Source organism: Eleutherodactylus coqui, chromosome 7 (genome assembly GCF_035609145.1).
Source record: "Eleutherodactylus coqui strain aEleCoq1 chromosome 7, aEleCoq1.hap1, whole genome shotgun sequence".
Taxonomy (NCBI): domain Eukaryota; kingdom Metazoa; phylum Chordata; class Amphibia; order Anura; family Eleutherodactylidae; genus Eleutherodactylus; species Eleutherodactylus coqui.
In genome coordinates this window covers 180,600,830-180,623,009 of record NC_089843.1, presented here as the reverse complement: position 1 = coordinate 180,623,009, position 22,180 = coordinate 180,600,830, and the positions used below count along the sequence as shown (strand labels likewise).

At 41.7% G+C, this 22,180-nt stretch overlaps 1 protein-coding gene across 3 annotated transcripts in view; it reads right to left on the bottom strand.

Annotated features, from left to right (window-relative positions):
- Positions 1-22,180, bottom strand: part of ADAMTS3 (ADAM metallopeptidase with thrombospondin type 1 motif 3) — a 276,553-nt gene that overhangs the window by 96,332 nt on the left and 158,041 nt on the right. For all 3 annotated transcript variants that reach the window (XM_066574067.1, XM_066574068.1, XM_066574069.1), the window contains exons 5-11: positions 15,559-15,752; positions 13,276-13,359; positions 12,269-12,425; positions 6,200-6,305; positions 3,576-3,719; positions 2,557-2,689; positions 2,330-2,443 (exon numbers count right to left, since the gene is read on the bottom strand). In XM_066574067.1, the coding sequence (XP_066430164.1) occupies positions 2,330-2,443; positions 2,557-2,689; positions 3,576-3,719; positions 6,200-6,305; positions 12,269-12,425; positions 13,276-13,359; positions 15,559-15,752 (932 nt within the window). The remainder of the gene's footprint in view (positions 1-2,329; positions 2,444-2,556; positions 2,690-3,575; positions 3,720-6,199; positions 6,306-12,268; positions 12,426-13,275; positions 13,360-15,558; positions 15,753-22,180) is intronic.

The window sequence follows — 22,180 nt, the reverse complement described above, 5'->3', positions numbered from 1 at the left end:
ACACTTTGGTGTGCGCTGTGGACACTGGGTCGTGCGGGGGGGTTGGGCAGCATGTAACCCAGGAGAAGTGGCAGCGGAGTGTCATGCAGGCAGTGATTGTGCTTTGTTGGAGGTAGTGTGGTGCTTAGCTAAGGTATGCATTGCTAATGAGGGCTTTTCAGAAGTAAAAGTTGTTGGGGGGGGGGGCCCACTCTTGCCGCTATTGTGGCTTAATAGTGGGACCTGGGAACTTGAGATGCAGCCCAACATGTAGGCCCTCGCCTGCCCTATCCGTTGCTGTGTCGTTCCCATCACTTTCTTGAATTGCCCAGATTTTCACAAATGAAAACCTTAGAGAGCATCGGCGATATACAAAAATGCTCGGGTCGCCCATTGACTTCAATGGTGTTCGTTACTCGAAACGAACCCTCGAGCATCGCGATAATTTCGTCCCGAGTAACGAGCACCCGAGCATTTTGGTGCTCGCTCATCTCTAGTTAAGACTTGTTATAAGTCACTTTGATTTGAAGGAATGCTGCCATCCAATAGATGGCGTTGTAGAGGTATTTTTCCATCTTTCTTATCTGCATAAATTACCCAGAGGAGCTAGCATCGCCGTATAAGTCTCCTAACTCATCTTTTAGGTGTTCCCACATCCCCCAACCCGCTCACCCCCTAGGTGTCTCCACACACTTTTTGGGTGCTCTGCATAAGGAGACTCAACACCGCTTCTGCCCCATTTTTATACTGTCATGTATCCTTTAATCTTATATGCTGGGTGCTAGATGATCAAATATCCTAGATTATAGGACAGTTATTGAATAAACATATAGTTTGCTTGTACAGTAAGTATAAAAAAGGCTTCTAGACAACATGGTCTCCGCACTTAGCTTCAAGGGGAGATTGGCTATTTCTGTTCAATTTATGGCTTCAGCTACAATGTTTAGCATTTCACAGAGAATTTCACAGAAATTCCAAGCTGTAATAATAAATTAATGCATTTTATAAAACATTTCACAAAGGAGAGAGAGAACAAAGTTTTGCTGAAAAAAATGGTAAGTTCAGACTAGTGTTTAGCCTTCGTTCGGGGCTTCCGTCTCTGTTCTGTTTTGGAGAAGAGAAACCAAAGTAAAAGTGAAATGTTTCATTTTTATTTCCCCATTGATTTCAATGCGTTCTTAAAAAGAATGAATGCTTTCAGTTTGCTTTAGTTCTGTTTTTCCTTCAGTTTTTTTAATGGAACAAAAACTGCTTAAAAACAGATCGGAGAGGCGGAAGCCCTGAATGAAGACTAGTGTGGGCTCAACTTTAGGGCGGCTTCACACATATTTGCCCACGTAAAATTTGCATGCACATTGCACAGCAAATAGAACCCATTGGTTTAACTGATTTTACTCCGCATTTCGGTCCCGCAAAAAAAAACAAAAAACACAGCATGCTCTATTTTCCTACACATTTGCGCACCAAAAGTCCCCATAGAAGTCAATGGGGATGCTCAAAGGTGATTCTTAAAACAATGTTGCTTAGGTAAAAGAACATATCAGACTAATTAGCCATTGCAATGACTGGAAGCATCAGTGCTTTTTCTTTTTGGCTCGTGCAAATGCACATGCCTTGCATGAGCAAACAGTACAGTAAAATACGCTGATGCACGTGCAAAAAAGCAACGTTCATTCCACAAAAATGTGGAGCCAGCCTAAAGGAATATACCCACTTCTGACATGACCCACTTCCTTCAAGCTAAGGCGACTGCAAATTGAAAAAAATAAAGTGGAGAGGTAGCTGTGCATGGACATAGTTCTCTGCATTGAAGTCTATGGAAATTGCATATAAAGCTGAGCACACCACCAACTTTACCACTTCTTCCAAATGCAACTTGTCGTACTGAACATCGGTTAGGAGACCCCAATTTTCCTGAAGGAAGCAAGTCTCATGGGTGAAGGACCCACTTGTCATTCACAGCATATTCTGTGGAATAACCTCTTTAAGCAGGTTTCTAAAGGCCATTAATTCTGGTCAAGCAATGTGATCCACAAGATAATACTTTGATAAGTCATCATTGCACATATACAACAAATCACACAAGTGTCAGAAACAAGTAACTTGAACCACAAGTACAATGCCGTCTGCAAGAAAGCTATTGGTTGTAGGTAAAACATCCCGAGATACCTGCAATTTGTCATTCCAACCTCCCTAGCATTACCACTGAATGACTGCAGCAGATCCATTAGTAACAATATTGTTCCATTCTGATGACATATGATACATTGTAAATTATAGCTGAAAACATATAGTTCACTATTCTAAGTATCACCTAAACAAATGCATATACATAAATACAGCCACTTACTTTTCCCGGAGCACATTCTGTGCCATCAAGAGGAGGACCTTTCTTTGTCTTGCAGAAGTAAGGGTTGTCAGGATGGCTGCACCATAACTGTTTGCAGGGGTCAAATGTCCGAAACTAACAGGAAAAAAGATGCAACTTAATAGCACAGAAATACGGATTATACAGTACTTATATATCCCCAAACCAATATTAAAATGTATTAACATGAAATAGAAGGGATAACGTACAGCTGTGCACATCTTGTAGCCCACACCAAAGTCAAATCGACACTGTTCATCCATTGAGTAGTTAATTCCTGGGAGATCTGGAAGTTTAGGCCAGTCATGTTCGAATGGGTCGTCCAGAAGACAATCATATAAACTGAAATGCGGTAAGGATAAAAGGTTTATTAGAATGACAATGACTCTCCTTTAAAAACATACAGCATAAGGCCTTAATGATATCACTTTCTACTAATTTGTGCTATTGGTAGTCAGAGTATGAGATAATATTGTATCCTACTTTATCTAAAAATACAATACTCCTAAAGAACTGAAAAAAATACAAAAAAGTTTTTAATAATAGAAACAATGGGAGATATTTATCAAGGCATTTGCATCATTTTTTTAGGCAAATGGCGTACAAATGAGCAAATTTTGACGTTTGTCATTTTTACACTGTGCTCAACACTTTCATCAAAAGTGGGTAGCAAGTGGGCTTCCATAGCCTAATATATTTAATATAACATATGCAATAAACTGAAAACCAGATACCATCTCCTCTGTAGTTGCTCACACGCAAGGACTGGCTGGAAACCACAACCGATGCAAAGGAAAAATGGAGAAAGTCCAGCATGGGGAAAAAAAAGCTTTTTGCCTAATGCTGGACTTTCTCGTTTTCGTATGCACTAAACAGATATAAATTATGGCACAAATCTACGTCCACCCTGCATAGATTCTGTTCCTTGTACATGGACTGTCAAACGATGCAGCACGTTTATCAAGAGGCGTGCACCTCCTATTAAATTTAACCCGTCTTACTCCAGCATGTTTTGTATTAAGGCATGCATAGGAAACACCTGTCTAAGAATTTCAGGGTTTTACCTGTATCAGTCAATTGGACTAAAGCGATCTTTCCATTGGTTTGGTATTAATGAAAACAGGGTCCTGATTGGATACTATGAAAAACTTTTTAAAGTGTTTCTGGGAGAACAGACTAAGATTCTGACAGAAACACAGGGAGAGTACAAGATGATAGAGGTACTTACTGTATATGCCTCTTTAGCTCTTGCCCACTGCACCGGGACCAATGGTAACGATGGAATGCTGCCTGAACCAAGGGGGCCATGACACTCCCCATGCTTGTTTCATCTCCACACTTGTTTCCTTGGCCATCATGCTCCATTCCTAGTCTGAAATAATAAATACATGAGGTTATCTCATATACACATAGAACATTGTAAAAGCAATCACACAAAACAAGTGATGAAATATATGACATATTGGGCTATTTTTTAAATTTTTTTTTCATTGAATTATTTTTCCGTTTTTTAGTTTTATGAGGGGTAAATAGCTAAAAATGTTGTTTTGAATTTATAGTTGTTTATTTTTAAAATTAGCATCTTTATACTAAAGTAAAGTACAGGAATTGGTTCATCATTTTGTTTCAAACGTCTTGATATAGAGTTTGTATAGTCTTAGATTACACGGCACATATGGCAATGGTTTAGGTTGGCATCGGCGGTGGGTCGTTTTCTTCTTTATACATACCGTATATACCGGCGTATAAGACGACTTTTGAACCCCGAAAAATCTGCTCTGCAGTCGGGGGTCGTCTTATGCGCCGGTAATACAAAAAAAAAAAAAGTGTAAAAAAAAAAAATTTTATTACTCACCTCCCCCGGCGTTCTGTCGCGCTCCGGCAGGATGTCGCTCGCTCCGGTAGGCTGTCGCTCGCTCCTCGTCCCCGCCGCAGCATAGCTTTCTGAATGCGGGGCTTGAAATCCCCGCTTCCAGAAAGCTAATACACACGCCGGCAGCCATGACAGCATTGAATGGCTGTGATTGGCTAAAGCACACGTGGCTTCAGCCAATCACACTATTCAATGACATCATTGAATGGCTGTGATTGGCTGAAGGCGCACGTGTTAGCAATCACACCCATTCAATGATGTCATTGAATAGTGTGATTGGCTGAAGCCACGTGTGCTTTAGCCAATCACAGCCATTCAATGATGTCATGGCTGCCGGCGTGTGTATTAGCTTTCTGGAAGCGGGGATTTCAAGCCCCACATTCAGAAAGCTATGCTGCGGCGGGGACGAGGAGCGAGCGACAGCCTGCCGGAGCGAGCGACATCCTGCCGGAGCGCGACAGAACGCCGGGGGAGGTGAGTAATAAAATTTTTTTTTTTTTCTCCACTGAATACCGGCGTATAAGGTGACAGTTGGGGGGTCGTCTTATACGCCCCGTCGCCTTATACGCCGGTATATACGGTATATATATTTTTTTGCAATTTGTTTTTAAGATCTACTGTATGTCCCCCAAGATGTCATATAAGACCTCTGGTGGTCAGTCATACTCTTTTTTTTTTTTTTTTTTTTAATTTACACTTTTCCACTGCAGCTGGAGCAACTATATGAGCCTCAGTTCCAGGGGAAAACATCTCCCTCTAGTGACAATAGTCACTAACGGAGCTGATCTGGATCTGCTAGGACCCTGCAGCTCTGCCATAGCAGGGGGCACCTGTCGGTCACGTGATCGCTGGGTTGAATAGTGGAAGTGGCACTTCCACTTTCTCTCCTCACTACATAGGACTCATTGAGCGCTATGTAGTCTGCAAGAGAGAAGGTAGAAGCAGTTAATAACCGCTTCTGCCTTCTCCTCCGAGTACTCGGCTGTAATTAGCAGCTGAGGAGCCAACCTGCTCCTGCTACATTGCAGGAACAGGAGCTTTACTCTTGCACTGTATTTTCACCATCAGCCAGGGTTAAAGCCCAGTACAAAGCGCCGTATATTTATAGTGCTTGATCCTTAATGGGGTAACAAAGGGCTGGGCACACTGATACCGCACAGCTCCTTAAAACAAATAGTTGGAATCAAATAAAGTAACTGACCATTATGAATTATGTAATATCGTCCAGTAAAGTCAAATTTGTTTTATGAAACTTTTTCAAAATAATTATTTTAAGTGATGATTCTGCTCCCAACATACCGTTTTGCTGAAAATAAAGACGGTTATATTAATTTTTTTCCCCCAAAAGAGGCAGTGGGTCTTATTTTCAGGGGGTCTTATTATACTTATCTAGCAGGCTCTGTCCAGGTCCCTCCCGCTGTTCTCTAAAGGATCGGCGCTGTTCCCGTAGTTCTCGGCGCTTTATACAACATTACTTCCTGGTCACAGGATTTGTAAATCCTGTGACTGGTTCTTCGACTGCTGCTCAACCAATCAATGCAGAGTTGGATGAACCAATGCGATGGCTGTGTTTGGTTTATCAAGTGCTGCATTGATTGGCTGAGCAGTAGTGGAAGAACCAATCAACAGCCATCGTGTTGTAGAGGCAGGATCTATGAATTGGCCATTGCATTGGTTCATCCAGTGCTGCATTGATTAAAGAACCAATCACAGCCATCGCTTCCTGGAGGTCGGGTTTATGGATCCCTTAACCAGGAAGTGAAGTTGTACGAGCGGCTGAGGACTGCGGGGAAACTGAGGCTGCTAGGTAATGTATTCTTTTTTTTTTTGTAAATGTAGTGTAACTAGGGCTTATTTTCGATTATGGGTTATATTTCAAGCCTCCCTGAAAATTAGGCTATGGCTTATTTTAGTGATAGGTCTTATTTTCGGGGAAACGGGGTAATTGTACCATCACTATACTCATTACTTTAACTTACACATGGCCAGTTTCATGAGCAACCACAAATGCTGATGAAAATCCATCCTCATGGTTCAGTGTGCAGCTTCTTACAGGATGACACATACCGGTGACTGGTGCATATCCTGTTTTCCCAAACAGATAACAGTCATAGATTCACAAATTAAAGAATTGTCAATTTCATAATAACCCAAGATAACAAGTTCTTAGTCCTTATACATAAAAGTTGCTAAAAAGGATATGCAATTCAGATTCTTTCAATAATGAGTTGTAGTAATGAACCTGTGGTGGTCCTACCATTTTTGTTTCTTACGGTCCCTGGTTAACCCTATAAATTAAGATTTTCTCCAAACATCATTCATTCTACATGCAGATACAGCACAAATTCTACTAGGGTTGTATGAGCCAGACATATGGGTGTTTCTATTAGCATGTTTATGATATTACTAATCATCACATAGTACTCACTTGCACTTACTTGATATGATCTTCCGAGATAGATGGATTCCCTGGGTTGGTTGATTAATAGAGATGAGCGAGCATACTCGCTAAGGGCAATTACTCGATTGAGCATTGCCCTTAGCGAGTACCTGTCCGCTTGGAAGAAAAGGTTCGGCTGCCGGCGGGGAGCAGCGGGGAGATCTGTCTCTCCCTCTCTCCTCCCCCCGCTCCCTCCTGCTCACTGCCGCAACTCACCTCTCACCCGCGCCAGCAGCCGAACCTTTTCTTCCAAGCGTGCAGGTACTCGCTAAGTACAATGCTCAATCGAGTAATTGTCCTTAGCGAGTATGCTCGCTCATCTCTATTCATTAATAAGAAAATTTATTTACTGTATATGGAGGTCTTGATAACCAAGATACAGCCTATGGTGTCAAACTTTGAAGGAAGAACAGGCTTAAGATTCCCAGTGGTTTCAACATTGTGGATCACCAGTAAGATTTTGTGGGTTAGTGTTTGAGCTTACTGTAACTAAAAACACCTCAACACGCATAAGTGCCCAACAGTTGTCCCAACAACTATTTCTCCAGTGCTTTCACACAAGAGTGATAGTTGTTCAGTGAATGGAGGCAGAACACGCCAGGGATCTCATCCAGCCACTTACCATTAATTTCAAACTGGAAGTCGGCCAAGGGTTGAACAGCTGCTGTTTACACTGCGCGAGAAGTCACTTGCTAGTTGCTTAATTTCAGTGAGCTCAAACAGAGACTACCGAGCTATTTCTCACTAAGTGCCCTGTTGGTGGCTATTGGTTCACGGGATGACTATCGACGAAAATCATTGTTTCAAGTGATTATTCGGGGATAACTGCCACATGTAGAGATACTGTGAGGCAAAACCTTAAATATACTAACAGTTTTACTCTGTTGCTCAGTTGGTCCATGGCAAGAAGTTCATTTGAATATAAGGTTGAAGGAGTATAAATATTTTATTCTTTTTATTAAACTCATACAACTTCACTCCTTCAATTTTTAAAGGAGCACTGATTGTGCATGCTTGGCCAATGCTCCATTCACAGTGACATCATTCACAGGGACAGGCAAAGCAGGACACGGGAGTCCCATTCTCACGTTCGGTGGGGGTTTCCATGGTCAGGCCCCCACTGATCAGTTAGTTATTGCCTATCCTGTGGATAGCGGATAACTTATAATTGTGGTAAAAAAACCTTTAACCCCTTAGTGACAAAGCCTGTTTGCGCCTTAGTGACGGAGCCAAATTTTGGAAATCTGACATGCGTCGTTCAACGTAGCATCACTCCGTAAAGGCTTTACATATCCAAGTGATTCTGACATTGTTTTTTCGCCACATGTTGTACTTCATTTTGGTTGTAAAAAGAGACCGATATAATTTGTGTATATTTATTAAAAGTACCAATATTGGAAAAATGTTTAAAAATTTTTTTCAAATTTTCAACTGTAATATCTCAAATATGTCCAAACATACTGTACAAATTTTTGATAAGATATATATTTACATCTGTTTACTTTATTCTGAATGCACACTTGAAAAACTTTTGTGTTTTTTTTTAACCATTTATAGGACGTACAAATTTAACATTACTTTTCAGCATTTTGAGGAACACTTTGTTTTCCTGCACCAAGCCAAGTTTGCAAAGGCTCATGAGTGTCAGAATAATAGATACACCCCCAAATGGCCCCATTTAAAAAACTACACCCCATAATGTATTCACTGAGGGGTGTCATGAGTATTTTGACCCCACCAGTTTTTTTCAGGAATTAATTCAATTTAGAGGAGAAAAAATAAAATTTCATAGTTTTGCAAATATGTCATTTTAAAGACATATTTTTTTCCTATATTGCCCATGAAAATGAGGATTTACACCCCAAAATGGATACCCCCGTTTCTCCCGTGTTCAGAAACATACCCATTGTGGCCCTAATCTTATGTCTGGATGCACAACGGGACCCAAAATGAAAGGAGTAGTCGGTGTCTTTCAGAACATAAATTTTGCTTGAAGGCGTTTTAGACCCATAGCACTTTTGCAGAGCTCTTGAGCGGCCAAAACCAAAGGGAACCCCCACAAGTGACCCCATTTTGAAAACTAGACCCCTTAACGAATTTATCTAGGGGTGTACTGCCCATTTTGACACCACAGTTTTTGAATGAATTCAAGCAAAGCAAAAGGAAAAAAATTTGATTTTCGTTTTTTTGGCAATTCTGTCGTTTTAAAAACTGCTTTTTTGGTACAGCACACATATGAATGAAGACTTGCACCCCAAAATGGATACCCCTGTTTGTCCCGTGTTCAGAGACATACTCATTGTGGCCCTAATCTTTTGTCTGGATGCACAACGGGGCCCAAAATGAAAGAAGTAGTCGGTGGCTTTCTGAACAGAAATTTAGTATGAAGGTGATTTAGGCCCCATTGCCCACTTGTAGAGCCCTTGAGCGGCCAAAACGACAGAGAACCCCAACAAATGACCCCATTTTAAAAACTAGACCCCTTAACGAATTAATCTAGGGGTGTACTGTGTATTTTTACCCTACAATTTTTGAATAAATCTAAGCAAAGCAGTAGGAAAAAAATTACAATTTTCATTTTTTGGCATTTGTATCAATTTAGAAACAGTTTTTTTTGTACAGCACACATAGGAATGAAGACTTTCACCCCAAAATGGATACCCCTGTTTGTCCCGTGTTCAGAACCATACCCCTTGTGGCCCTAATCTACTTAAAGGACACATGGCTAGGCCCATAATGGAGGGAGCACCCGTTGGATTTCAAGGTACAACGGAATAATTTCCAGGCCCCATTGCCCACTTATAGAGCCATTGAGCGTCTAAAACGATAAATAACCCCCACAAATGACCCCATTTTAAAAACTAGACCCCTTAATGAATTCATCTAGGGGTGTACTGCATATTTTGACCCCACAGTTTTTGAATAAATCTAAGCAAAGCAGAAGGAAAAAATTACGTTTTTCATTTTTTTGTCAATTTTGTCAATTTAAAAACAGGTTTTTTTTGTACAGTTTACATAGGAATGAAGAACTTCATCCCAAAATGGATACCCCCTTTTGTCCCGTGTTCAAAAACATACCCATTGTGGTCCTAATCTACTTATAGAACACATGGTTAGGCCTGTAATGCAGGGAACACCCGTTGGATTTCAGGGCAGAACTGAATAAATTCAAGGCCACATTGTTCATTTGTACGGTATAAAAATTGACTCCCTAAAAATCCCCTGCCCCTCCCCCACACACTCCGCGCCCTTTTCGGCATCCCCTAAATCTTAGATAAAAGTAATAATGTGAACTGTGTGGTATTTCCGAAGACAGGGGTAATTACGGAGGCTGGTTGGGATGGGTACATGGGGCAATAAAACCGTGTATCCCCCCTCCTCTCATGCTTTTTGGGGGTCATTTCTTGACCTCAGTGGTGGGTATAGGGTGTAAAAAGTGGCGCTCTGTGAGTCTCCGTAAGCTTGATGAGGTGCGGCGGTCTCGCACAGAAGATGCTCAACAAGCTGCTCCTGGAACTGCAGGAAGGCGAGCGTTCCCGGGGCTTCCTGTAAATTGCTTATTACAGGTAGCGGTCTGAATAACACACAGCTGTGAGCCCGGCTGTGTCCCTGCATACGGCCGCCTATTCTACTGCGCATAACTGCCTACTCACACGGGCGGTCATAAGCAGTACTTTTTTTTGTTTGCATTTCCCGCACCGTCGCTTAGCGATGACACGGGTACCCGCAGCCCGTATACAAGGTAGTTGCGTATGGGCTGCGGGTATATCCATGACCATGGAGCACAATGGGCTCTATGCTGCGGATATCCGCAGTAAAATAGAACCTGCTGCGTTCTCTTTTCTGCGAGTGGATTACGCAATTCCGACCTGCTAATGTGAGCGGAATTGTGTAATCCAATGCGATTGATCTGCGTATTACAGCGGATCAGACGCATGCGGAATCCGTAATTCCTATCCGGTCATGTGAGACCGGCCTAAGGTAGATCGCTACCTTTTTATCACGTGACCGGGGACCGCTCAATGAGGCCACCCGTCAATGCTCCAGGCTCTCGGCGACCGTTGGTCACTGGGAGCAAGGAGATTTTAAATTTCCTGTGCTCCCCGACTCCTTCGCATGTGTTCGCTGTTTTGCCGGCAGTCGCATGTGCAGAATCCGGGTAAGTTCACAGAGGAAGATCGCGTCGGGGTGCAAATACGGAGGCCTCCGGTATAAAGTTTCATCTCCTCTCACCGATCGCATCGGTGAGGGGAGATGAAGCTTCACCTTTTTTTTACTTTTACGTGATCGCCATTATCCGTTGTATAACGGCGAACACGTGACGAGGAACCGCTCACCGCGGCCCCCGTGAAATCTCCAGGCTCTCGGCTAAGTTTTGTAGCCAGGAGCAGGGAGATTTTAAATTATCCTGGCAATCCACGGCTTTTGCGCATGCATCCGCCATTTTGGCGACGGGCGCAGAAGCTGGGGTAAGGTCCGCGGATAAATCTGCAGGCCTTAGGTACGTCATTTCATCCTCCCTCACGGATATGATCCGTGGGGGGAGATGAAACGCAAGCTTTTTTAACTTTTTTAAAACTTTTTAAAACTTTTTTAAAACTTTTTTTTTTACTTTTACACTTTTTTTTCACTTTTTACACTTTTTTTTTAACTTTACATGATCACTGTCATCCATTGGATAACAGTGATCATGTCCCCGGTAAAATCTCTCTGTTCCTGGCTACACATGACAGCCAAGAGCAGAGGGATTTTAAATCTCCCGGGGCTCGAGGCCGTCTGTGCACGCGCCCGATGTCAATCATCGGGCGCGCATGTGCAGACGGAGATTCGGGTCCCGGGACATCGGGGAGGACTTAGGTGAGTATTTTCACCTCCCCTCATGGATCCGATCCATGAGGGGAGGTGAAACTGACTTTTTAAAAAACTTTTTCGCGATCACCGCTATCCAATGGTTAGCGGCGATCGCGTGCCCGGGGACCGCTCACCGCGGTCCCCGGTAACACCTCCTGGTTCCCAGCTACCTTCAGGAGCCGGGAGCCAGGAGATTTCAAATTTGCCGGGGGCTCCCGGGCTTCTGCGCATGCGCCTGACGTCATCGCCTGGCGCGCATGCGCAGAAGACTGCCGGCGGGTCCGGGAGGACCCGATCTCCGGGGGACACCGCCGACAAGCCAGGTAAGAATTTTCAGCTGCTCTGATGGATCCGATCCATCAGGGCAGCTGAATATCTAACTTTTTAGGCACTTTTCTTTACTTTGGATAGCGCCGATCGCAATATTGGGGGGGACTGCCGCATCCTGGGATGACAGCTCCATGCTGTCGGCTACCTGCGGGCACCGACAGCATGGAGCTGTCACATCCTCAGGCCAGTGGGCATTAATCCAAAGAGGATGCATAAAACTACGTCCTCTAGGATTAAAGCCCACTTACTGAGGACGTAGTTTCCCAATGGGGCAGTCGTTAAGGGGTTAAAAGGAGGTGTCTTCATGAAACAGCCTTTTAATTGTTTATTGCAGAGGGAACCAATATTTAATTTCGCATTCACGGTAATAAGCATTTAAGGTTAAAAGGATTTATTTCTAGTGAATAATATTGGTGCATTTGCTTACCTTGCATTCCAGCAGGACCAAAATCCTGTCTGGTAAGAAATATGGCATGATCATGGTGTTCAGAATGGTTGGGGTCAGATTTCTGCTGCTGATATGCCCATCGACACACATTGTCAAGGCTTCTAGATGGATTACCCCGTTCAATCAAACTGATGGACTGTAAGAAAAACATGAAAGACAATGAGATTTTCTTACATGATTTAATGCATGTTTACACCCCGCCTGATTTAAAATTTTGCACGTATCATTTTTTTTTTTAAATGTAAGAACTCCTGCTAAATTTGATGGAAGTGCTTGTAGTGCCAATCCGGGCAGCTAAAATACTGACCAGCGATAGAGGGCCCATGAACCAACAGATTGGTGGGGATCATGAGCGGTAAACCCCTGCTGATCAACTCTTGAGTCCCAGACAACTACTTTAATTATCTTTGGCACCATTTATGTTGTTGTGAACTTTGACTTAAGTCTTGTTAACGTGCTTATTCAAGATTTAAAAATTGATGCCCTATCCTCAGGATAGGCCATCAATTTTTGATTGCTTGGGATCCAACCTCTAACCCCACCACCACCACCAATTAGCTGTTTAAAGGATCCTCAGCAGTATTCCATATAAAAAAGGTCCTAAAGAACAATAGTGATAAACTTATAGAGGTATTCCCAACTAAAGCATTAATGGCACACCAAATTGGTTTAAATGCTATAAGAGGCTGATAGGTTGAGGGTGTCTCATCTCTTGGACTTGATTCTCATTTGCCAATTCAAGGCAAATGTAATGGCCTCATTGGAGAGGTGGGCACATTTGCCTGTGGCTCTCTTCATTTAAGTTTGTGGGAGCCATGGAAGAGTTGAATGCAGCATTTTGGAAGGGAGATAACCACCTGTCACTCATTAATCACATATTCTATGGATATGTCTGAAATGCATAAGACTGAAACTTAACCTAAGGAATAAACCCAACACTGTGAGGTTTCATATAGTCTTTAATTTCTTAGCAAAGAAAGTCTTACCTTTGCATAGCCCAGCATAATCATGCGCACCAAAACTACATTTATGTGGGCACCTATTGAGTCATCATGGTAAATTTCATTAACCTGCATGAGAAAAAATAAATTTTAATGTCCATTACTAATGGACTAAAAAAGTGTTAATCTTGATCTGTCTAAATATGTTTAAATATGGCATTTTTATATGTAAGGGCAAGCATTTATTTTGATCATAAAAGCAGTATTTCTGATGGGCTGCTATTTAAGTCCTTAAAATTCATTCAATATTTCTTTTCCAATCTAAATGCAAGAAAACCGTTTCAAACATCCTTTTTACACTCTCTGCTAATTCTTCTATAAGTCTGTATTCTTAGAAAAGAAATCCAAGTTAAACATTTCCACTGGCAGAAAGCAGGGCTGTCCTAAAAGGAAATGGGAAATATGGAAGCCCTGCCTGGAACAGAAGAAAAGACTCCAATTTGAAGCCTTGAGAATCTCAAACAATGACTTTCTATATAAGACACAGCAGAAGATCCACATAGATTTAACAAATGTGAGATGAGAACAATATAATATCATAGCTAAATATAGTGAGAGTAACGACACTATAGTATGGTGTGTAACAGGCCACTTTATCGTTTGTAGTAGGTGAAGCATCGATAAAAAGGGCCCCAGTCAGTTGTCCTGACATGCTGTTCTAGTAAAAGCCCATTGGAACACCTTGTCTTACAGTTCTGTACTCTCATTCCTGAGTTATTCCTCCTGGAAATGGGGCTTACAATTCCCTTGGTCAATAGAGAGTCACTGATGGAACAGTGTCAGACTGCACACAGAAAAATCCTATTAACAGTCATTTATCAATTCTGTCTACATTTTAAGGAGGAATAACAGAGGAACGTCACAATGCAGAGTTCTAAAATAATGCTCCAAAATTATTTTATGGGGAATACACCTATTTACTAAAACAGAAATGTTGGGAGAGCTGAAAGGTGCCATTTAAATGGTCTACCTATTTAGACAATTCCTTGTCTTTGGAAGGGCTCCCTAAAGATAAGCTGATCATAGGGTGTTGTGCTACTGGAACATCCGGTGATCAGCTGTGGGAGAAACAACAAGCGTTCTCCTGTAGCACCAAGATAGGGAACTTGTAGCATTATTTAGTGTCCATTGAATCCACAGGCTGTCCAGGTCTTCTATACAGAGATGCTCTATGAAGCTGCTCTCAACCCAAACTAAGAGATAAGGATCCTTTCTATTGGTTTAGAATTGTATAGCGAATGGAAATTATTACTTTGGAATGAAGAGATTTACATCAAGCATAAACTAAATCAAAGCTCTAAACTTTAATTTTGTAAATGTGCTTTTCAGAGGCAATATTTATAAAGGGCTGTTCATGCCATGTTATGGAGTACGTCCCTGAGCTCACACTAGGTTCCATCTGAGTCCTGAGACTGGATTCAAGTAGAAACCTAGGACACAGCTGTAGGCTTCCATTGCTCAAATAGAGAACAATAAGGTCTATGTCTGAGCAGCTTTCTGCCCATTTATGGCATTTGTGCCGGATAGAATACAATGGACGACCACCCTATTCTGCTAGTTACACTATGCTGCCCTCATCAGGCCGGCCGAAGGCATTCGCTCAATTCCGAAATGCCTTAGCTCAATTCCAAAATGATTGCTTAGTACAATCATGTTTGGACATTACCTACAGTATATCATTATATTGATTGGCAGTGCTGAATAGTTCTTGTTTTAACAAGTACTATTCCTTCCTATTTACTAATACAATACAGCCTGGGTGATCTGCCCACCCTGAAAACTTGGTTACTTTCTTCCCTTTCCACACTTTGATCAGCATTAAGACTCTCTTTACAACTATCTCTAACACTGAGTGAAGGGAGGGAAGAGTAAAGAGAGCGAACATAGGCAAGAGCAGTATACTGTCAAACCTATTTCAGTAGACATCAGGACAACCAGCTATGTGAAGGAGTTAAATAGAATCTACAGCAACAAAATCTACCATTTGCTTAAATCAGCATCTAAGAAGCAAATGAAGAATAAAAAAAATATTCAGTTTAAAGGTGACAATAGCCTTTAAATATTATTTACATATGACTGGATAACCATTTGAAGAGATCTGGAGACGGCTTACATAAAAAATTGATGTCTAAATATGTAGGTGAAGTGTGGCCAATTCCATGACTATGAGCACCCGTCTTAAAGCACCTGTTGGCTGTCTGTATTTGGTAGGATCTCAGTTATAGGGATAGTCGATGACACAGCTGATTAGAAGAATGTCATACTTACAATGTTCATGAGTGTTAGGAGGTAGTTCTGAACATGTTCTTTACCATGGAACCTGACTACAGAATCATCCACTCCAAGCAGCACTTCGATATTGTAGTCATTCTCTGTTGTGTGTCTGCGCCGTCGCAATGTATCGTTTACTTGTCTTTCAACACTGCTATAGACACTGTCCAAATCAGCAAGGCCAGAAAAGTCTGTAATACATAAAAGTAATCAAAAATTATGTCAGAAAAAATAACACTATTAGGGCGCCTACCCACTGGCGATTTTTTTTCCTGCGATGTTTTGCGTTTTTTCTCAAGAGCAATTAGTATAGAATGTGTTCTTGTCCATCTGTTTTTTTTTTCCGTTTCGTGGGGTTTTTTCACGTAGGAACTGTCAGTTGCATATGTGTCCTTATTTTTCTCTTAATGCACCCATGATTGTCAATGGAGGGCTGCAAAAAACGCGCAAAAAATGCCGCGGGAAAACGTGCAAAAAACGTGCGAAAACGCCGCGTTTTTCACGCGCGAAAATCGGCAACGCAAGTGGGTAGGCGCCCTAACAGGGGATTTTATATCAATTGTGTTACATTTTCACATTATACTTGTTTCTACCCATAAGTAAGTAGGTACAAGTAACTTGTTATCACTCTCCATCCAGCCTTCATTGGAATTACTAGGGAGATTAAAGCCGGATTCACACAGGCGGAAGCGTATTTGTGTGCGTATTAGTAATGTGTTTTTGTGGAATGTTCGTTGCATTTTTGTATGCCTTTCAGCTTATTTTACTGCGCTTTGTGTATACACAAGTCGTATGCAATTGCGTGCTGAAAAAGCATGTACTGATGCTCTCAGCAATTGAAATGGCCAATATGTTTAATCATTTGCGCTGGAAAATACAGCATGCTGCATATTTTTTTACATGACTGAAAAGCAAAGGCCAAATACGAGCTTGTGAACGAATCCATTGAAGTCAATGGGTTCTACTATAATACAAGCGCAAATATGGTCGTGTGAATCCAGCCTTAGGCTGTGCAACACGGGCATATTTGTGCATGAAAAATTTTGCGCATGCAATACGCAAAAAATATGATTTCAGAACAGACATTTTGCTTGAATGTGTTTCAGGCCCCATTGCCCACTTGTAGAGCCCTTGAGCAGCCAAAACGCCAGAGCACCCCCACAAATGACCCCATTTTGCAAACTAGACCCCTTAACGAATTCATCTAGGGGTGTACTGCGTATTCTGACCCCACAGTTTTTGAATGAATGAGAATATAAAGAACAATAGGCATCTTACGCAATTAATGCACACAAGTGTTTGTGGAACAATGAAATCAATATACTTTCATTCTTTCTATTTATCACGTATTATGCGCGCGTACATTGCACATGTAATACTCAATGCCGATATGTTCGTGTGTGCCCAGCCTTACGTGCTAAAAATTGTTTTAGGGCTCATTCACACAGACGATTTTCTGCAGCTAAGTTACACACACAAAGAAATTGTGGCTAATAGAACAAATGGTTTCCTATTCAGATGAACGATTTTTAGCCGCACAGGAAAAAAAAAAATCGCACCTAAAAAAAAAAAGGACATCAGTGACTAAAATTCCCTGCTGCGAAAAAAGATAGGTCTTGACTAGAGATGAGCGAGCATACTCGCTAAGGACAATTACTCGATCGAGCATTGTCCTTAGAGAGTACCTGCCTGCTCGGGAGAAAAGGTTCGGCTGCCGGCACGGGTGAGAGGTGAGTTGCGGCAGTGAGCAGGGGTGAGAGAGGAAGAGAGAGATCTCCCCTCCTTTCCTCCCCTCTCTCCCCCGTCGCTCCCCGCCCGTCGCCGGCAGCTGAACCTTTTCTTCCGAGCGGGAAATGCTCGATCAAGTAATTGCCCTTAGCGAGTATGCCCGCTCATCTTTAGTCTTGACCTATGTTTTGACTGAAAAGCGCAACTAGCTAACAAAGAGTGCTATAGAAGTTTTTGTGAAATAAGAATCTCTCTCTTTCTCTCTGAGCAGCGCATTTTTTCTGCAACAGGCCGCTCCCGATTGTGTGAATGGGCAATTTTCACGCTAATGAGGCTCAGGAACTGATTGTGGAAAATTATCCAATCACACACTTTTTTTGTGCGGCTATCTTCTGCTTTGTTTTGGCTTCAAACTATATATAAACCAACATGCCGACCCCGTGTTACAAGCTGTAACATATATTTATCAAAACATCTTGCTCTTACACTAAAAGCCGATATTAGTCCCTGACATTGAAGAACAGGGAAAGTTGAGCTTTCAAACTCTCTCTCTTCCACCAGGGGGCAGTATTATGTATTTACAATCCCAATTTTAAAAAAGTTGAGACGCTGTATAAAATGTAAATAAATGTTAAGAAAAATACTATAATTTGAAAATCTTATCTAAGCACATGTAAGCATATTTTATTCCCAACAGAACATAGAACACGTCAGGAGGTGAAAGTGAGACATTTTTCCCCCAAAAAAACCCTTTTGGGGAATTGGCGTTGAGTTGATCAATATACAAGCAACTAAACATATGGGTTAAAGAGCCTATAAACACATTTCAGAGTGATTACATACATGTATAATTGTTAACATGAATGGTGCACCACGATAACTTGCTTTGCAGCATTGCAGTTAAAGAGGGCCTGTCATGTCCTCCTGTCAGCGAAGGCGGTTGCATAGCTTTGCAGCCGCGGCCCAACTGGCTGCCGATGTCTTTTGGCTCTTCTCACTACTGGATCCTTCGTAGGGTCCTGGTTTGCTATAGTGTGAATCTGTGTGTGTCATTCAACTCTGGTATTACCAATTGGCAGTAGGCAGTGTGGACTACCCACCTGACACACAGATCTGCGAACCCAAACTAAGAGGAGCCTGTATGGGCGATGAGAGGGAAAACAAAGACATCGTTGGAGTCTGCAGAGTGGAAGCTGCAAAGTCATTCCTTAGGCTGGCATAATGAAAAAAGTTTGGTATGGTGTTAGCCAGTAGAGCAAACTGTGATTGTTCTCAGCAGGAGAAACCAAGTAATCTTGTAGATATGATAGCTTTTAATGGCTAACAAAAATACATGATGTTATAGCTGTCAGGGTGTGCTGCTGGGATCTGTTGTACTACAGGGTTCCTGGAGCACACCTTCACAGGTTGGGATTAATTGAGCTATCTGGGTGTGGTATTATCCAGCAGCCAATCTCCTTTAGTCTGCAGCACATAAAAACCAGCATCTCTCAGTAGGTGATGCTGGTCTTTGTACTGTTTGGATGTATCTGTCTTGTGCCCGCTCAGAGCTGTGTTTGCATGTAGGTCTGTTGTGTCTCTCTGCTTCCCAAAGACGGTTTGGACACCTGTAGTCCTTGTGTGTATCATATGCAGACCCCCTCTTCCCTTTCCCTGTCAGGTGTGGCCTCCAAACGTCTTATGTCTTGTCTGTGTGTCAGATGGTGGATCCTTGACACAGTTCCCTATGTCAGCTCGCTTTCCTAACTGTCTATTCCCCTGGTATGAGGACACTGTTAGACTTGCTGTGAGTTTCATCTGTGTGCATGTGAGCTCTGGGTGAAGTCCGTATTGTGTGCACTACCTGTTGTAGTCTGGTGTGAGCAGTCCTGTGCAGTGCTCTCTCTGTCTCTGTTTGTGGTGTGAACTGGTTCTATGTGTGGTGGCTGCAAGAAAGGTTGTGTTGCAGCTTGCTGTGTGACTTGTGTTCTGTTTTCAGCTTGTGGTGTGAACTGCATCTGGTGCCGCTGGACTCCTGGTTAGTGTAGGGACTAGCGGTATAGCCAGCAGCCGTGAAGTGGCCCGCTAGCTTCCATGTTTTGATCAAAATGTCAACTAATACCTGGCATTTATATTCAGCCTTACTATCTGCTATTAGTGTTTGCATTTTATTATTTGTATGCTGTGTTTTCTGGCTCTGTGTGTCTTCTTGTTCTGTCCAGTTGTCCCTGTCATGTGGCATGTTTATGTGTCTTGTTCAGGGCCAGTTGTCTGAAACCAGTGTGTATCCATCTTGGTCACGATCGAGTGGGCCCTGTGTTTATTAGCCTACATGATCGTAACAATAGCAAGCTTTCAAACCTACTTCGGGTTCTTCCTTCACAATTTCGCAGTGATTCATGGATCTCCTAGTGTAATTTGCGCATCCGCATTGACTTCTATGGGGACTTTTGGTGCACAAATGCACAGGAAAATAGAGCATGCTGCGTGTTTTTTTTTGTGGGACCAAAATGTACAGGAAAAACACATTTCACTGCGTATTGCCTTAGGTATTAAATGTAAATGTATTTAATTTCCAGCAGGTTATTTCTACCTCATTGACCACTTGCTGATATGTAAAGCACCGAGGCTCTAGGGATGTGTCGGATACTAATTGGCTGAACCTTGACCTGAAGCAAGTTCTTGCATCTTGCTGTTTTAGTGCAACCAATATATATGTTGTATTACGTTCAAAATTCTCTATTGTTCTACAGATATCCACTAACCTTAAGAGAAGTGAAATACAATATGCACTTTTTGATCATTTATATTAAAATCCATCACAAATGGTAACAGACTATTGTTTTTAGTAGATTTACACAATATGGGCTTCTTTTTAACTTCATACAATAAAATGAGAAGGATTTATAAACATATTAGATTGCTGATGACAATTCTAGCCTAATGGAGACCCGATTATAAAAGCCAGAAAGTAAAACTGTGAACAAATTAGTTTATCTCTAACCTTCTTGTTAAAGACAAAGGATAACGGGGTAACAAGCTGTTATTTTATTGCTTTAACCAATTCTCATCTTGTGTTTTTCGGACATCTAATTGATTGTTATTGTTTTGTACCTTGTTAATTTCTGGCCAGAAGCTGCTTGGCATCCAGTCATGTAGACAACGATCAATACTATGATCAATGTCATTATTTGAAGGTCAACGTCACAAAAAAGAAGGTTACTGAATACTTATGACACGAGTTTTCCGAAACATAAATAGAATCACAGATCTAATTACATTAAAACCAGCTGCCTAAAATCTTCTAGGCCCCCCTCATGCTGTCAACACAGCTCTGGCCCATCAAAGCATGGACTTCTAATGATATCATGTGGTATTTGGCAGCAGATCCTTTGCACCCTGTAAGTTATGGGGTGGGACCTCTATGGATCGGACTTGCTTTTCCAGCACAACCAGCAACTCAATCAAATTGAGATCTGGGGAATTCGGAGGCCAAGTCATCACCTTGTACTCTTTGTCATGTTCATCAAACCATTCCTAAACTATTTCTACAGTGTAGCAGGGCATATTATCCTGTTGAAAGAAGCCACTGCCATTAGGAAACACCGTTCTGATAATGAGGCGTACTGCAACAATGTTTAGGTGGTACTTGTACTTGCGTATATATATTGCAAATCTCAACAATTATTGCTTAAGCATCTGAAAAGGTCACCACAACCACTTTTTATACATTTGGAACGTCTCAGTATGAAGAACTTTAAATTTTGTTGATTAGAATAATATTAAAATATCACATTACAGAAGAGACCAGTTTCCAAACAATGCATCAAAGAAAGGAAGGCATTAGGCATGTCATGTTTATTAAGACATGTATATACAAGGAATATCCAATGTTATCGCAATCATGTTTACAATGATGACGATTATAAACAGTCATATGAATTATGACATATTCACATGTACAGGGCAATCATAAGATCCTGACCTGAACATATCAGTGGTGCCAACCTTATAGCCTGTACTCCACTGCGCGTTTCACTCAAGCTTCATCAGGGGTACCTTTTTTTGACGCATTATTTCTTTTTGTGTGGGAACTCCTCTCTTCTGCAATGTCATTTTTTTAAATATTATTCTATTCAACAAAATGTAAAAGTTCTTTCTATTGAGGCTTTTGCGTTCTGCTCTGTGTGTATATTAGGGTGGCCAAAAAACTCTTGCTTTGACACCTTCTAATTTGTTTTACTTTTAACAAACCTTTATTTGGGGCAGTTTCAGGTTCTTATGTCTATGACAAGGTTGTGCTCAAAGACCAGGAATTTCAGACTTTTTACTAATGAAGAAGAAAAACAACTGTTGCTTCAAGTCGTGGAAACAAATCGCAAGGCTGTTCCAACACAGATTACCAAGAAGTCTGCTGTCCAGTCCTTAAGCACTGGCTGACAAGTATTTGTGTCGTAATTTTGACATTTTTCATATATTTACAGGTATTTTTGTAGAAACAGCACAACTGTGGAGATTGTCAGGACAAATGCCATTGTCATTAGTCACACTACTAAGAGTTGTTTGTTTGTTTTTTCAAGGAAAGCTATTTCCATAATATCTGCAATTTTAATATTTAAGCTTGTAGTAGATTTCGAGAGAATGCTAAAGATAAATCCACCATCTAATGGATAAAAGCCCATTTAAACGCAACGATCATCACTCATACTTCGTTAAAAGTGTCGCAATTGAGCGATAATCGTTATGTGTAATCGCACTCCCATCGTGCACTTTTCGTTAGTCATTCGTTAGAGATGAGCAAACGTACTCGTTACGAGTACTTACGCACCCGAGCACCGCCATTTTCGAGTACAGCAGTACTCGCGCGTAAAGATTCGGGGGGCGCCGTGGCGGCACGGGGGGTAGCAGTGGG